Source organism: Pseudorca crassidens, chromosome 1 (assembly GCF_039906515.1).
Source record: "Pseudorca crassidens isolate mPseCra1 chromosome 1, mPseCra1.hap1, whole genome shotgun sequence".
Lineage (NCBI taxonomy): Eukaryota > Metazoa > Chordata > Mammalia > Artiodactyla > Delphinidae > Pseudorca > Pseudorca crassidens.
This window is the reverse complement of record NC_090296.1, coordinates 40,933,119-40,951,106: the sequence shown is the minus strand read 5'-3', so window position 1 is coordinate 40,951,106 and position 17,988 is coordinate 40,933,119. Positions and strand designations below refer to the sequence as shown.

The following is a 17,988-nucleotide window of genomic DNA, read 5'->3' as shown; positions in this document are numbered from 1 at the left end:
ACTGGCGCAGGAGGACTTGAAGCACTTCCCCGCTCATTCTTCCCCACATCTAGTTCCATTTCCATTTCACAGGGTTAGCAACATTTAGAGTTTTCGTTTTGAATTCTTTTGGGGAATTACCTTCCTAAGTCTAAATAATATTCTTCTACCGTTATTTATTGATTTAAATTTTATCTGTTGACACCTCATTATGAAAGGTGAAGATTTAGCTCAGGTGTACTAATCCTTCCCCTTCTAATTTTCATTAGTTTGTATACAGTAATTCTTTCACTGATTATTTGTAACTGTCAACAATACATTTATTTATTAAAATTTATCTATCTATTTATTTATTTTTGGCTGTGTTGGGTCTTCGTTGCTGCGTGCGGGCTTTCTCTAGTTGCGGCGAGTGGGGGCTACACTTCGTTGCGGTGCGTGGACTTCTCATTGCTGTGGCTTCTCTTGTTGCGGAGCACGGGCTCTAGGCACACAGGCCTCAGTAGTTGTGGCTCATGAGCTCTAGAGCGCAGGCTCAGTATAAACAATATATTTAAAGTTTTATTTTTGTTTCATGGACTTTAGATGGTGTGTCTTGACTCTGCTATGTTGTATGTATTAGTGTTCCTATCCTTGCTTTCCCCTGTTCTCTTTCTATTTCCCATAGTCCTTCTGCTGTACCCTCATATTGTCAAGGTTGACAATATTTACTTTGCTTTGTAATCATATGTAAGTCATTCATTTTTTATGTATAAGTTGAGTCTAAAGTTGAAAACCAGTGAATAGCATTTATAGGATATGAATGACTAAATCTTGTTCACTGCAGAGCCAAGCAATATGTTGGGATCCTAGAACTTTTTTTCTGCCTGCAGTATCTCACCTCTGTGAAATTGAAAGGAGAATGTTCCTTCTACTCTAGCATTCTGTTTTCTTTTGCTACATCAGGTGCTCTAAAATCATTCCACATTTAGTTGGTAAACTGACATTTACATACATATTAAGAAAGACCAGAAGTGGTGTTACAATTGCATAGTAGACGTTCCATAAATGAATGGCTTGCATGACACTCTTACGGAGAAAAAAGACAAGAGGAAAATGAAGGAAAACATGAGAAAGAAAAGAATTTCAAAATAAGGGTGCATTCCAAATGGCCTGCTTTCTGAGAGTTGAACTGTATTTGAGTAACTCATGTCCCTCAATCCAGTTCCAAAGATAATATTGCTGCTGCTGAAACTTGGGCTTTGTACTGTAACCAGAGTTTATTAATTGTCCTATTTCATTGAGGAAAAAATGCAAAGCAGACGGAACACTGGAGTAACTAGCTGGAAATATTCCACTACTTCATGGGAAGCAGCTTTCCAAACGATTCCTGTGGAGGCCAAACTCTTGGTCTAGCCAAAATAGCACTAAAGTGTGCCTTGATGGTACATTAAAGAAGAAATTTTTCCCCAATTTACTTGATTAAGATTTACAGCCTTTCCATCCCCTCAAAACCATAGCATTGATTTCTTCAATATCAAAAAATAATTTCCTAAAATAGATTGCTAATGACTGCTTTCAGTTATTTATTTAAGGATTGTGCCAAGTACTGCTTGTATGAATTCCTGTAAAAGGCCGAATTAAATCCATAATTTTCATAATTAATGTTATTCCTCTTCTGTAAGAATTTGCTATTAATGTGACTGGTCATCCTCACGTCTCATTTTGATATCTCTCAAAACATCTTTTACATTATAAATAAGATATTAAAACATTGATCATAGGAAAGTGTTTTGCTTTATAGATCATATTCAATCAAATCCTATGTTTTTCACTTAATATTGACATTTTTCATGTTATTATAAACATAGTTTTTAATGGCTACATATTATTCTACTAGATATACCTACCATAATTTACTTAACCACTTTACCATTATTGAGCATTTAGGTAGTCTTTTTTTTCAATCTAAATAATACACAATGAGTATCTTTGCATATAATGATTTCTCTGATGTTAGTCTTATTTCCTAAGATGCAAGCTCCCAGGGGTCAAATATTATAAATATTTTCAAGGTTCGTTGGTCAAATTACATTCCAAAGTCAGTTCCAATTTACACTGTTACCAGCATCTTAATTGTCCAAATGGTAGAACAGAATTTTCAAAGTATTTCACTAGTGTTGTTTTGGTTCGTATGTCGAGATGATCCAGAAAACCATTAAATAGTAAATATGTGGAGATAAAGCATTTGACTGACTGTGTACATATTTTATCTAAGCAAAGCCTCAAAGTTAAGCCAGAAGCCATTGTTCGTACTAATGATGTCTCAGACCTGGAAAAGTACTTCTAATTTTTGCAACATAAAAGAAGTAAGATGACAGTGACAGAACTGAATGACTAGCCAGACCTGCTGACTTAAAGGTAGAGTTAGGATTTGAACATAGTGTAAGTCTCCATTTAAAAGTCTAAACTTTGTTCACTCTGAATTTGGGACTTTGCTGTACTTAAAGATATTTTTATAACACCAGAAAATAATAGAGAACAAATGTGAGATTGCTAAAATGTATGCCACTATTGTCAGAAGTTGCAATTACAACTATCTTCATTAAGCTGTTAGTTTGATTATATTTTCTGGAGTAATAAATGTTATATTCTAATTTAAAAATTAAGAATAAATGTTTAATTTATTTAAATTTAGATAATTGAAATACCAATTCTTTTTGGAATATTTCAATATTATTTTTGCTTATCGGAAAGTTATTTGCTTTTTATGTTTACTAGTATACGATCTATACTTGTTTTCTGCTATTTAAAAATAAAACAAATCCTAGTCAAACTTTTTAAAGAGTATTATCTTGATAACTTGCTCCCTAAGAATCTAATGCAAACTAGATCATTTAATTTTTTTTAAAGTTTTTTAAAATTTATTTATTTATTTTGGCTGTGCTGGGTTTTAGTTGCAGCACAGGGGATCTTCGTTGCGGCATGTGGGATCTTTTAGTTGCAGCATGTGGGATCTTAGTTGCGGCATGCATGTGGGATCTAGTTCCCTGACCAGGGATCGAAACCAGGCCCCCTGCATTGGGAGCGTGTAGTCTTACCCGCTGGACCACCAGGGAAGTCCCCAAAATAGATCATTTTAAAAGCAAGTTATGTGGTGTATTTCCATATGTAACACTGAAAAGCCTCCTTGCTTTAAGTCCTTGGAAGGAAAGTTTTTTTAAAAGAACTAACACTTTCAACTGTAATATGAAAGAGGGATGCTGAAAATGAACAATGTTGTTCCTTTAATCTCGTGCCTCATAGTGACAGATCAGAGACCTTCTGGAGACTTGGTTCACAAACACCTAGTATGTAACAAAATTACCTTCTTAATGTCAAATTAGATAGAAGCTAACATTTAGAGAATTTTCTGGTTTAATATATATACCAAGGCTTTGGAAGTTAAATATAAGAAATTGTGCCCCTATATAACATTATCTCTTAACTATATTTAGGAATATGAAAACAAACTAGTAAAGATTTATTGGTTGAAATAATTATTAATTTTTGTGTTGACATTCACTTTAGAACATGTGTATTTGAAAAAAAGAATTTCAGCATTTCACATAGGAGGAAAAAAAATCCAGTTCTTAGTTTTTTAACTCTGCTTTTTAATTTTATGTTCTAAAATATATCTACAGTCTACCTCTCTAAGATTATTATTGAAGTCTTTCATTGTTAAAGCATAAAGGTTCCTACTTATAATCAAATTATATGTTCCAAATTCAAAATTAAATTGTCCTTGCCCACTGTTGAGCAGTATGTAAATAATTTTAAAAAATAGCCGTGTTGGGACTTCCCTGGTGGTCCAGTGGTTAAGACTCCACGTGCCCACTGCAAGGGGCACAGGTTTGATCCCTGGTCGCAGAGCTAAGATCCCGCGTGCCACACAATGCGGCCAAAAAAATAAAATAATAATATAAAAAAGTAAAATAAAAAATAGCTGTGTCATCCAAAAAGTTTTGAAATTCTTCTATCTTCTGATAATAAATTAAAGTTTAAAAAAGTTTAAAATGTTAAAAATTTTTGTTTTAAGTAAAACTTATTTTTTTAGCATTTCACTGTTTTCGTTCTGAATTTGTAATAGTTATAACATGTACAGACCATGTGTGGTTTTCAAAATGCTTATTTTTTCATACGTGGTAGACTTTGTTTATGAAAGTATAAGGGAGTTTTTTTGTTAATGTAGTGGTAAAGAAACCTATGTATATCTTGAGAGTATATATTAAAAACTTTCTTTAAGAAATGATGAGACATATCTTTGACTCAATAGGAAATGTGTGTTGCTATAAGCAAGCCTTAGTGTCTGCTAACCTGCTTTTTTTTTTTTCCAGTGTAAGCACTATAAGTTTAAGGACTTTTCAAATTTAGGATTATATAAATGTTTTTACTTCTCTTATTTTTACCTGTGACATCACTAGTTATAACATGAAGCTTTATCATCTAAGGACACATTTGGTTCTTTTATGAGCCATTTAATTTTCATCTTTTCTGTGATCACACTTCTTGAACATGTGGAATGAAAATGTAATTTCATACTCTTTATGATGAAAAAGAAAATATATACCCTTATTGCAGGATGAGGGTATTGTTTCTATCATGAATACATTATCATATCCTAGGTAGCCTGGAAAAGTGAATGTCTCTGAAAGTATGATACAACTTTTGTACTTTATCAAGTTTTATTTACACAGCAGTTTTCAGAAACTGTTGCCAATGGAAACTTACATTTGGACAGTGTAGTCTGCAAGTACTGTTTAGTGAGAAGTGTGTTGTTCTTGAGTAATTATTCTATTTGAATTTATGCAGCCTGGGTAGTTGTTAGACAACCTTGGTAATTGCTAAGCTCTACTTATTCTAAGAGGACGCTGTCTTCATGGATCATAAGTTTTCGGGTTTCCCCCAAAGTCATTACTTGTGCTTTAAATTTAGTGTGACAATTCAATAGCTATCAGGTAGTAGTGGAGTAGCTTTCTTCTGTGTAAGACTTGGCACACAAATAGTTTTGTGGAAAAATAACAGTTATAATTTCTCTTAACAGCTGTGACATCTTATGAAGATCTTGGACTCTTTGCATTTGGATTACCTGGAAAGGTAATTATTTTTTTCTCCTTGCTGTGTTCAAAATCCTGAAGGGAATTTTTCCTTCCATTTCCAGTTAGAAAAGACAAGTATATATAAGAGAAAGAAATTAAGGGAATAAAAGGAAACTAAAATGAAGAAAGAGAATGATGGGAGCAGGAAGAGAGAGAAGAAATCTCTGTGCCCTTCCTAAAAATGCATTGATAAATTTAATTCAACACTTAAATTTTTTTAGTGTTTTTTACCCTAATGAAGGAGAACAATGACTTGTATAATTTTAAATCAGTAACGATGGCCTGCTTTAAGTTTTTCTTATTAATTTTGATTATATTATCTGAGTAAATTCTCGTGAAGACAGGACAAGACAGAAGCATAGAATTAAACTTATAGCATGTTTAAAAAAACTGATAATTAGAAGATCATATCATTTAAGAGCTGAACAGTGCTAAAAGATGATCTAGATGTCCCCTCATTTATAGGTTAGGAAATTAAGGCCCAGAGAAGGGAAGGGGCCTATTTGTCTACAATTACTTAGGCCAGTATTACATAGGACTCCAGACTCAAAATCTACTACTTTTCCTCCTTAGAATAAGAGAAATAACAACAGTATTTATTGGGCATTCATCTGTGATAGGCATACTAAACTAATTTAATGGGTAGAGGAAATACTGTCTTCTTCCACAGGTAATCAGTAGTTAAATATTATTGTTAGTGCTTTAATAATTTTTTATTTCTGAAGAGCTATCATACTTCTAAAACCCATTTACATGTTGGTTCCAAACAGGACTTTTTCTTTGTAAATCTGTTGTTTGTATTTTTTGTTTATTTTGTTTTTAATATAAAACGATGCTGTATTTGTAGATTGCCGAACTAACTTCTTAGAAGTGAGTCTGGGAGGAAAAAGATATAGCTATGTAATGGTGGGGAGGAATGTGTATTTACATTCAAATTAACTTTGGTTTTAAAGCACAAAGAGAATATTTAAATCATACTGTGTAACCTCATGGTTTGGAGCTTATCTTTTTTTTTTTTTTTGCGGTACGCGGGCCTCTCACTGCTGTGGCCTCTCCCGTTGCGGAGCACATCTCCGGACGCACAGGCTCAGCGGCCATGGCTCACGGGCCTGGCACGTGGGATCTTCCCGGACCGGGGCACGAACCTGTGTCCCCTGCATCGGCAGGCGAACTCTCAACCACTGCGCCACCAGGGAAACCCTGGAGCTTATTTTAATAGCCTGAAACTTGAACTAAATGGAGACTATGTTACTTTTGAGGGTAAAGGTTTTTGTTAATCATCTAAACAATTTCTCTTTCTCGAAGATCAGGATGTTTGGTATAATCATGATCAATTAACTGTATCCAGTTTAATCAAGGAAGAAGAAAATGTTATTTATATAAGAAAACTCTCCAATTAATTTAATATAATCTGTAAACATGCCTAAGCATCATCACTGTTATTTCACATTGGTGTTTCCTGCATTCCTTGGATAGCAGCAGACTCTACAAGAAGAACATGGATTATTGAGAGTCCCCTTTTCCTAAAACTCTACAATAGTTGCATTATCATTTTAATGTATGCACACAGTTCTTAGTAGGCAGATACACAGACAGAGAATACTCTAAATGAGGAGTTGTTTGTTTCATATTTTCTCTCAGCTTCCACAGTTGGGTTGGAACTTTCCTATTTCCTTCTTTCCAGATATTATATGAATATGGATATGACATATGATAGGGTAACATTGTTCTGAAAATTAAATATTTTTGAAATGCTTTGAACTTTTTAAGGAAAATTTTTAATTGTTTATAAATGGATTTATGTACTTGTCAAACAAATATTTATTGAGCAAATACCATGTGCCATGCACTGTGCTAGGCACTGGAAATATCGATAGATCGATAGATTGATAGAAAGATATACTGACTTTCTAGATCAAAAATGCTTAAATTCAGACAAAAAATGGGAAGATAGTCATCACTAAGCTGATATTATTGCTTTTTGCAGTATATTCTTAGAAAAATCCAAATTTCATGTGTGATTGACAATAGGTATCAATTGCATATGAAAAATAGTACACAAAAATTTCAAAAAAGTCTTTTCACAAATAACTGTGAGTGACACTTTGGAACTAATTTTTAAATGGGTTGATATGTAGAGATTTTTCTGGAAAATGTTAGAGTGGAGTTACCACATTCAAAGACACCTTGCCAAGTGTTTCTATCATTATCCCTGCTTTCCAGACCCCAAGGCTTTTAGGTCTCAGTAACTTAGTTTATTCCCAGGATAGGCAAATGCTGTGTCACTGATGGAATTTCTAGGAGAGGAAGGGTCATCTCTTCCCAGTCCATGTAGTAATGATCTTAGATAGCTAGTCAGCTCGAAACATACATTGGAGGTACAGATCCACCAAGATATAAGTGACTGAAAGGCCCAAGTGGAAGCAGAATGTTTAATCATTTCTCCTGAGTACATCTGATGACCAAGAATGGATAAAGTGTTATCCTGAGTTTCCCAGGAATGTCATCAAAGATCACAAGTTAGCAAGCCTGCAGGCTGAACATAGTCCTCAGGCATATTTTGTTTGGCTCAAATCTTTTTTATTTTTAGCTGATTGCCAACAAAGAGTTATGACATTTTAAAAGAATTCAATTTCTGACTTTTCTTGAAAAAGCAGAAGATTGAGCTACACTGGATTCACATTCTCACATGTCAGCAACTGGCCAGAGCTGTGCAGCAGCTGCCCCATTTTGAAACGGGAGGACTTCTCCAATATATTACACTCTTCACCACCTCCTGTTGTCTTGCACTCAGTCTACTTCATATTATTGAGTTTAAAACATTTTGCTTCAATTTTCAGATGTGAGAATATGTGGGCTCTATAGAGTTTTCTGCTCTAGACTTTATTAATCCCTGCGACAGGGATGTTCAAGGCTTGGTGTATGCCAAGCTGATACACTCCGCAGACTATATTATTCCCTTCTGTGCAGTACGGCATTGACACAACATACCTGAGACTATCTCAGTCTACCTAACAAAGCAAAGTGATAAAACCAGTAAAAAAGGGAGAATGAGAGCAGATAGATTCAATTTCAGTTTTTTGGTACTTTGATAACCATTGATTACTAGCTTTTTAACACTTTTAACTATTTAAAAATGACTGCCAAGAAAACTTACAAAAGTGTTCTTTATAGTAACCATGGAACTATTAAAGAAAGGTTATGTGATGATTGTTAGTTTTATATATTACAAATGGCTGGCAAAGTGTATTCTTTTCAGTTTCTCTTCACTCAATTTCTGCATCTGTTTTTAAGTCATAGTTATTGGATTTTAATAAAATACTGATCCTTTTGTATTATTTCCCCTTTCATCTTCTGAATACATTTGTTGTTTTTTAGATGGTGGTAGCAGGCACCATAATAATTCAGAATATTGGAGGTAAGCAATTGAAAGTGCACTGCTTATGCATAAATGTGATGGAAATGATTTCCTCCTTTGGCTTCTTGCCTTACTACAGGTCTAGCTGGGAACCTGAACCTCTGTAGACATAGGTGTCTCAGAAGCCCTGTGTGTTGTCCTCATTACTCTTTTTTTTTTTTTTTAAATCCTTTTTAGCACTTGTAGGACAATAGTTTCTAAATTCAGTTGCAGCTAAACCCTTGATTTCAATCTTGTTATTAGGTCTGCCACACACCTCTAAAGCATGGGCTTTCTGTAGTTGTAATAGTGGTGAGGTACCGCTTGCAAAAACTCTCCAGGTGATTCTGAAGTATTTCTCTGTACTTTTGTCCTGATCGCCCCCAGTGACATGTACTGCTTTAGAGGGAGTGGTGTTCCATGGCTGTGTCAGGTGTGGAAAGGCAATCTTCTTTGTAACCAAGAAATTGAAAATGACCACGTGGTTTAAAAAATAAACAAACTTGGGCTTCCCTGGTGGCGCAGTGGTTAAGAATCCGCCTGCCAATGCAGAGAACACGGGTTCAAGCCCTGGTCTGGGAAGATCCCACATGCCGCAGAGCAACTAAGCCCATGCGCCACAACTACTGAGCCCGAGCGCCTAGAGCCCGCGAGCCACAACTACTGAAGCCCGAGCGCCTAGAGCCTGTGCTCCGCAACAAGAGAAGCCACCGCAATGAGAAGCCTGCATCCTACAGCAAAGAGTAGCCCCCGCTCGCCACAACTAGAGAAAGCCCGTGCACAGCAACGAAGACCCAACGCAGCCAAAAATAAATAAATAAAATAAATAAATAAAATAAATAAATTTATAAAAAAAATAAACAAACTTGAGACAAATGAAAAATATTCTCACATTTATCTTGCATCTTGTTCCCATTAAAAAATGATCCTGAGGGGCTTCCCTGGTGGCGCAGTGGTTGAGAGTCCGCCTGCCGATGCAGGGGACATGGGTTCGTGCCCTGGTCCGGGAAGATCCCACATACCGTGGAGCGGCTGGGCCCGTGAGCCATGGCCGCTGAGCCTGCGCGTCCGGAGCCCGTGCTCTGCAACGGGAGAGGCCACAACAGTGAGAGGCCCGCGTAACAAAAAAAATTAAATTAAATTAAAAAAATATGATCCTGATATCAAGAACTATGTAGAAACAAAAATTACTTTTAATTATTGATAGTTATTGACTAAATGTATTAAACATTTAAATCCAAAATACTATGGGAATCATGTTTGTATATGTTGTAAAGAAGTTACAAATGCTGAACGATATCTTAATTTTCTTTTACCATTGACTGGAGTGCTAAATAAATACTTTTACTTTAAGGTTAAATACAGAGAAGGTTGATATGCACTTTGGATCTTATTCAAGAAGGTATGGTCAGAGGAAATTTTAATCTCATTTCTTATCTGTGATAGTTCAAAATAATTTAAACATGACAGCTTTAATAAAGTTTAACTGATACTCGAGATATGAGCTATTTCACTTTAAGTATTGTTCAGCAAAATTCCATCTTTAATGAGCTTCTTGGTCAAGGAAAAAATTAACATTCCAACAATAAATTGTATTTGCCATTGTTTTGGAAATCCTGAACATTCATGTTTTAATTCTTTGAATTTTCAGGGCAAAAAAATATATTATTGAAGGAGAAGAATACTTTCTTGGATGTCGTACCAAATAATTTCCTTGTTAACACACACTTCGCTCTTCACATTAGCAGTTAGTAACCAGTCTCTTACCTAATGAATCTATATAATATCATTGAGTTTAAGATCTACTTTGGAATACTTTATTTTAGCAAATATGTATTGCTTAAATGTGCACTTGTAATGTCGCTAATGTGAAAGTATGTTTTGGTATTTTCAATCCCTTATTTTCCTCTCTATATGATTAGTAAGAACCATCAAGCACATTTTGTTTGGATTAGGGTTAACTATTGTTTATTTTATGTAGAGTTTTCAACCCAGGACTTTGGATCTAAATTTGTGACTGGCAAAATGCCTGCTGTTGTATTCTCTGTATCCTTCACCCTGATCTCTTCCTTGTTCCCTAATCTGGTGTGCAACTGTTATTGGACATGACTCTATTTTAGCACTTGCTGTTATTAGGTTGAAGTTATCTCTGTATATGCTTTTACTTCCCCATTATATTGTCAGCTCCTCCAAGGCAAGGATTATGTCTTATTTCTCTTTGTAGTCCCAGAACCTAGCACAATACTTGGAACTGGATAAACCTTTTTTTTAAGCTTAATGGAGCTGAATATGATTTATATGTGCTATTTCCAAGTACTTTTTAATATTCTAGCTATATTTATCAAGAAGAAAAGGGGACTTCTAGACTGATCACTAGCTTTAAATATTTGAAAAGCTAAACATGAAATATAGAAAGATACTAGACTAATTTAGTATTGTTCTGGAGGGCAGAACTGGTTCTAATGGGTAGAACTCTACAGTGAAGCTGGTCTGGTTTCATTTGGAATGCTAAGCTGTGTGATAATGGAGATGGCCTACACTCCTTTGATAAAGCTCTGTATCCCTGAAGACATTCAAACAGAGCTGGTTGGTCAGTTGTCAGAATGTTCTAGAAAGAATTCTGAATTTGGTGGCAGATAAATCATCAGTTCTTCCAACTGTTTGTTGATTTGCTTGCTTGCTTTGTTTCAGAAACTTTTTTTAAAAAGTGACTTAGAAGCAATCACAGAAATTTTTAATGTCCCTCAAATTCAGAAAAGCTGGTAATGCTTATTCAGTTTTTAGAATAATGTCCTCATGATTTTCTTCACATTGGTTAAAAGTTTATCTATTGAGAGCCCACTAAATAATAACTGAAACATTTTCAGAACTTTTTTTTCTTTTGTCTTAGCAAGATGTGCATATAATCATTCCTTTATTATAATAGAATTGGAAGCTTGCTCTTGTGAGCAGAACACTGGGTTGGAAGTCAGATACGTTGAATTCTTTCTGCTCCAGTCTCTGCCATTAGGTAGCCATGTGTGTTGGGAAAATTCCTCTCAGCTTCAGTTTCCTCTTTGTTAAATTGCTGGGGGTAGGATGGGAAAAGCACGAAGCTTAAGGTCCCTTCTTACCACAAAAGTCACTTTCTAATTTAGCACTTTGATAGGCATGTTAATTCCTTCAGAGCATTAAAATATTTTTATTACAGGAAAGTTTTGTGGGAGGGTTATTCTTGGTTCAAAAGATGATTTGGTCTTTTCTTAGGTATCTTTAACAAGTCAGAAACTATTGCTCTAAAAGCTTTCATGGATGCTGTTCTTTTTCAGAAAGGGGAGTCTCAGTTCTTAGAACTACCCTTTAGGGCAGCCACTGAGCCTCTGAGGTTAAAATCTAAGAACTCCAGGCTTACGAAGTAATTTCTTGATTAATCTAAGCTAGGTCCGTGGAAGCCCTTAACAGCGCTAAGCCATGTATGCTTGAGAAGAAACAGCATACTTATTTGGGAGGATCTTTAATATGTTGTGCATATGATTTATTTAATGTTATTCTTTCAAAATGGATTTTGACTTTTCCCTTTGTTAATTGGAAATACATTGGATATTTATAAGATGGTATGAAGTGTATAGCATCAGATTAAATTTTTGCACTTCTTACATGCCTATCTGCATATATAATATAGTTCAGATAGCATTTTTGAAAAATAGTATATTCACTATTAGTATAAATGCTTGGAGTTTTTCAGTGGTTGTTTAGAAATGAAAAATAATATAATAGATTGTCTTTAGGTCAAGCCTCCTCCTAGACACTTTAATTATACTTACAACAGCCCTTCAGGGTAGATGATATTATCCTCGTTTTACAGAGGTCGAAATCAGTGCTCAGAAGGGATAAATGACTTGCTTACCTTTACCCCTTAATACAGCCAGGACTCAAATCTCACTTTGTCTACTTCTAAAGGCTTTGTTCTTTCTGCTCTGATATAGTAAATACTTGTAAAGCTATGAAAAGATTAAATGTTGAGGATTTTTAAAACTCATTGGGGACAGGAACTATGTGTTTTCATAACTTGACCTAGTTTCTGGTAGAGGAACTCAATAAATAATATTTGTTGAATGAATGAGACAATTAAAAAAATTCTGTTTAAAAGCCTAAGATTTTGCTTCAAGGAGACAATTTTATATACTATATAAATGATAGAAAGAAACTTGAAAGTCCATAGAGTGGTTTATAGTTTAGAATTATATAAAAATTAAAAGGTTGAAAATATTGAGGAGAGTTAGATCTTATTTATGTAAAATAAAGTATTTTAATATCATCTGCTTTCAGGTTGGATAATCATGTCTTAGATTAATGCTTCCTGACTCTTATTCTTTGTAACATTTAAACATTTCTCAGTTTTCTTGGGATTCTATGCCCCTGATGAATCTATGAGAAAAATGAAACAGGGGCCTTTAGAAGCAAGATGATCATGAATTGTCCTTGATCAATATTTGTTACATGGATCTTTTAGTAAGACTCAGTTTATTCCCTGCATCTTTGTATTCCATATATCTAAGTAATTTTGCTCATTCATTTATGCTCTTAAGTACGTAGCACTTAGTAGGTGTTTAATAAATCTTATTTATTATAGGAAGAAAGTAAGGAATAAGAGAAGGAGGGAGAGAAGGAAAAGCCAGTGACCTGGTTTGGTATTCCTTTAAAAAAGGAAGATCAACTGGCAAGAGAAGACCACACAAAATACATAAGTGAGCATATGGTTTCTTTAGGGAAAAATCGACTGTCAGAACTTCACAGAAAACCTTTTTTCCCCAGTACAATCACACACCAAGTATTAGTCACAGGGCACTAGTGTGGTCTGACAAATAGATTGGAAAGATCTACTGTCTTTGAAAAATCTCTAAACTTTATAATAGAAAAAAATGTGACTCACTAAATTTAGCACTCTTTTTTTCTAGGGTTATGGAAACCATTACCTTTAGAAAATGGAGAGCCACGTAGTAAAATACTACTTAGAAGCAATTCCTGATTGCCTCCCAACACTGATGAATTAGGGGCCCAAAATAGGCCAGAGCCAGAGCCAGAGAGGCCCCAGCTGCCCGATGCCTCAGGCACTGGAGGGGCATTTGCTGAGAGTCATTGTTGCTTGGACATAAAGTCAGAAAAGAAGCATCTGGGAGTTTTAATATTTAATGCTGTTAGAGGGAAGAGAACTCTGGCTGAGAGTTTGAATTTAGCGGACTACAAGTTAAAGGATTAAGAACTGTAATAGCAAATAAGTACAGGTAGTTTCCACATAGTTCCTCTAATTGTGTTGCATTATGAGATTCTTTTCCTAAAAACCAAAGTAAGTAGTTTCACAAGTGTTTGAACTCCTGAGATAGACCACTCAGTTGGCTAAAGTATCCCTAGAAATCAAGCAGTAAACCTCAAATCATCTTTAGTCATGTTGAAAGTCATGTTAACTCTGATGAGTATGTGATAAAAGTGAAGTTAATTGATGTTATTTCTGGTTTCATATCTTGCCCAACTCAAAACGCAAGGTGAGTGGCTCCTGGGAGTACGTTAAATTCTTATTTTGCTCTTTTAAAATATGAAGGACCACTATGGATAGCATATTCTTTCCTTAGTTCTTTAAAGGAGAATAAAGATTGAGTCACTGTTACATATTTTGGAAGGGAAACCCTAAACATTAGTAGACTTACTGAAACCTCCTGAAATTGCTAGAATGACCCAGATTTTCCAGCCTGGCAGAGATCCCACAGACCTACTACAGCAGCCTTGATTAACGCCTCAGTTTGGGTATCTAAGTTTTAAGAGAAACTCAGCAGCCCTTTTATGTGGTCAAGTAGCACAGTTTCTAAATCTCATAAGCAGAAAGGTATAAATAAGATCATTCTCAGTTGAGAGCTGTAAAAATTTCAAATTCTCAGTATTTTTCAAAATCGTGATTTAATATTAAGTTAGAAACCCTTTGGCTTTACTTTCTTACTGAAATATGTGTGTGTGTGTGTGTGTGTGTGTGCGCGTGTATTTTTTGCGGGGGGTGGGGGTAAGGTAACTGAAGTCTTTCAGAATTACTGGTTTGTACCATCTCCTGGGATACAGGGATTGGGAGTGCTGTTACAACGCCATCTGCTGGTCGTCTCATCTGTAGTCAAACTGCGGCTTTTTTGAGGCCTGAATAGTATTGTCCAGAAATTCTAGAAAGCACTGTCTTAAAATAGGAGAAATAAAGGAAATTTGGAAGGGGAGTATTTCTTACAAGTCCTTCCTTTGACAAAATTTACTGGTTACATGTCACTTTAAAGAGGTTTTGAAAATATTGTATTTCTTAGTAACAATTGTTAATTGAAGTTTAATTATAAGGTTCTCAGAATAGTAAATATTCTGGTCAGTTTTTATTCAAGTTTAAGATCTTGATAAATAGTAAAACAAAGATATATATTTTCCAAGGGTTATGGGGGGGGAAGTTCCTCCATATATTTTTGATTTCCATTTGTGCACAAATTAGGGAAATGACCTTGTTTTCAGAGTTTTTTAAAGTCTTTTTTAAAAATGAGAGAGATTGTGTTGTGTATTATTTTGAATGGAGATATAATTTCAGTGGCATTTGGACATTTATTAGGAACACCAGGTTAATAAGACACATTAAATAGAATAAACCAGTTGCTGTCCATGACTAAAAACATGTTTGAAGTAAAACTGAATCTCTCTTAGAAGGAAAGGCAAACATTATTTCCTCCCATAGTACATCTGTTTAGAGCTGGCTGACTAATCCTTCAAGAAGTTGCTGAACTTCTTCCAAGTGCTGAAAACCTAATTCTGTTTTAAAAATAGATCTACATAATCTTATCTTCATACATGTTTTTAAGTGTTTAACAAAAAGGATAATTATTTTTGTAAATTAATGGTTTCTTAGGTCCACACTCCAATTGAAGCTTTGTCGTTTTTTTTTTAAGGGAGTCCTAAAAAGTAGCCTATGAGAGTACAGGGTTTGTGGGAAGAAGAATTGGTTTTTGTATTAATTTTTTTCAATTTCAGTATAGTGTTAATATCTCAAATACGTGAGAACAGGACACTTTCTCTTCCGAACTACAGTAATAGCTGTAGATGCAATAGAATCGTCGTGGTAAATGCAGTAGTCCTATCATGAAACTTCTTAGCCTGTCTGAGGAATCTTGACTAAACACTTTACCAAACCAGCTACAAACTGAAATGAAAACACATCTCAAAGTGAAATGAACATTATAAGTGTTTTTAACGCTTCTAACTAATGTTCTGTGTTGTAGAAATTCTTTATTTTCTTTGAACCCAACTGCTAAACTGAGCATTCGGTAGCAATTTGTTGTTTAAATGGTGATGAAAAGAAAAAAGAACAATGCTGGGGAGTGGTCCTTTTGATAGACTTTTCTTATTTCTTTTTCCTGTGGTGGATTTCTTCGCCACTTTGCTTCTCTGCACTTTCTCATAACATAACAGTTAATAGTGCAGATTTCTCAAGCCAGATGGGCTGCTTCCACCATCACTAGCTTGGGCAAGTTACCTCTTTGTGCTTCCATTTCCTCACCTGTGAAATAAATAATATCTACCTCACAGGTTCGTGGTGAGGAAATAAATTTAAACTTAACTTTAAATGAGGAAATAACTTGCAAATCACTTAGAATAGGCATACTAAGCCCCCAAATGTTCGCTGTTCTTATAATTTTTCTCCTCCAGAGCACTTTTCCCTTTTGTGTTTTTGACATCTCTCCCCTCAGCCTGCATGCTCCCAACTCATGTGTTTCTCTTTATGATTAGATCAACCAATATTAATACCTTACTACTTGCTATTGCCTAATCAAATTTTACCCTATTTTAGTCATTTCTTAATAGAACAGTTGCTTCTCCACATGGCTTTTAAAGAATACTTTCAACTTCTGTGTTTCGATTAAGTTGACAGATTTTTTATTTCCCTCCCAGGGAAATAAATTTCTATTAAATGAGTTCTATTTGTTATGTTTAAAATGAAGGAGAAAAGAATACCTATTTAGTTAATATGGTGAAACTAAATGATTTGTAATGGTTGAATACCTGTCACCAAGGTATGTCTTCTAGCCCTAATTCTGGCTTTGGTGGTATGAAGGCCAGAACCACTTAGCTATAACCATGGCTCTTGTGGATGACCCTGTTACAGCTATTAATTTAAAGGACAACATGGTGTGTCTTGTATTAGGAGTCTATACTATGTATCGATGTCAGCAAAAATCATTTACAAGTTCTTGCTTATGACCTGTCTCTAAGATAAGTCCTTAAACACTTCCTTATGCTATTAATAGAAGACATGAGATGAAAGGTGTTGGCAAGCAGCTTTTGGAGCTAGTGAACCTTTGGGTTAAAAACAATGGATATATGAGCATTCCTATTGAATTTGTATCTTTAAAACTTTTCCCCTTTATTTTATTGAGCTGACTGTTCTTTTTATGTAAATCTAAGATGTATTCCTAACTTAATGTATATTCAGTAATTTTTGTTTGTCTCTGTACTACATATAATATGTTAAGGTGCTAGTCCTTGCATGAAAGTTTTCTTGTGGTTAGGAAAAAATAATCTAGACAGTGAAAAGGATAGTGTCTTTCTTTGTTTTACTTGCTTAATCAGTGGAGTTTTTCCCCATCATGAGCTCTGTGGTTTTGTAGCTCTTAAAACAAACACCAGCATTCTCTAAGAAGCAGTATTTTACATGTTTTATTATATTTATATCTTGTATGCTGAGATCTTTTCTTCTGAGAGAGAAACATATGTTTGGTGAGTTCATATTTCTTGAAATATACATGATTCTTCAGACTGGAATCTAATGAAATAGGACTCCCATTTGAAAACCAAAGAGTTAAGGCTACAACAGAGGATAAAAGTGATCAAATGATTAGCCAGGGGCTAATAGAAATTCTGGGAAGAATGACAGATTGTATATTAGGAAGAAATATGATCTCATATTCATTGAAGCTTTTTACAACTAAAGATCTAAAAGAAATAATAGAAAATTACTGAAAGAGATGAATGTCTGAAACTTTAGAAAAGCATGTGGTATTGGATTAATCCAAGCAAGAAAGACTGATGGGCAGATAATAAATTACATTGTGTAGGAAGTCTGCATTCCTTGTTTTCAAGTACTTTTTTTTTTCCTTGCAAGATATATTTAAGTAGCTCTAGGCCAGTTTCAGAATATTCAATTCATGATTTTCATCATCACACCATATGTGTATGATTCTTTGGAATAGATAAAGTATTATAAACAAAGACCCCCAAATCCTTTAGTGGTGAAGGTTAATCTAAACCTTCCTTCTGTTCTGTACCAAATTGGTAGCATTTTTCCTTATGAGAATATGAACAACTTAGAATACCTTTTCACATACGATTAATTGTAATGTCCCATAACTAACAGAGAGTTTGGAGAAATGTACTGTACTTCTGCTGAGGAAAAGGCTTTATTTCAACAGCTGTACTTCTGCTGGGAAAAAAGGAATAGTCATAAACTGG

At 34.8% G+C, this 17,988-nt stretch overlaps 1 protein-coding gene across 5 annotated transcripts in view; it reads left to right on the top strand.

Moving 5' to 3' along the window:
* SLC38A6 (solute carrier family 38 member 6) overlaps positions 1 to 17,988 on the top strand; it is a 77,476-nt gene that overhangs the window by 21,788 nt on the left and 37,700 nt on the right. For all 5 annotated transcript variants that reach the window (XM_067734120.1, XM_067734129.1, XM_067734149.1 and 2 more), the window contains exons 4-5: positions 5,039 to 5,091; positions 8,472 to 8,511. In XM_067734120.1, the coding sequence (XP_067590221.1) occupies positions 5,039 to 5,091; positions 8,472 to 8,511 (93 nt within the window). The remainder of the gene's footprint in view (positions 1 to 5,038; positions 5,092 to 8,471; positions 8,512 to 17,988) is intronic.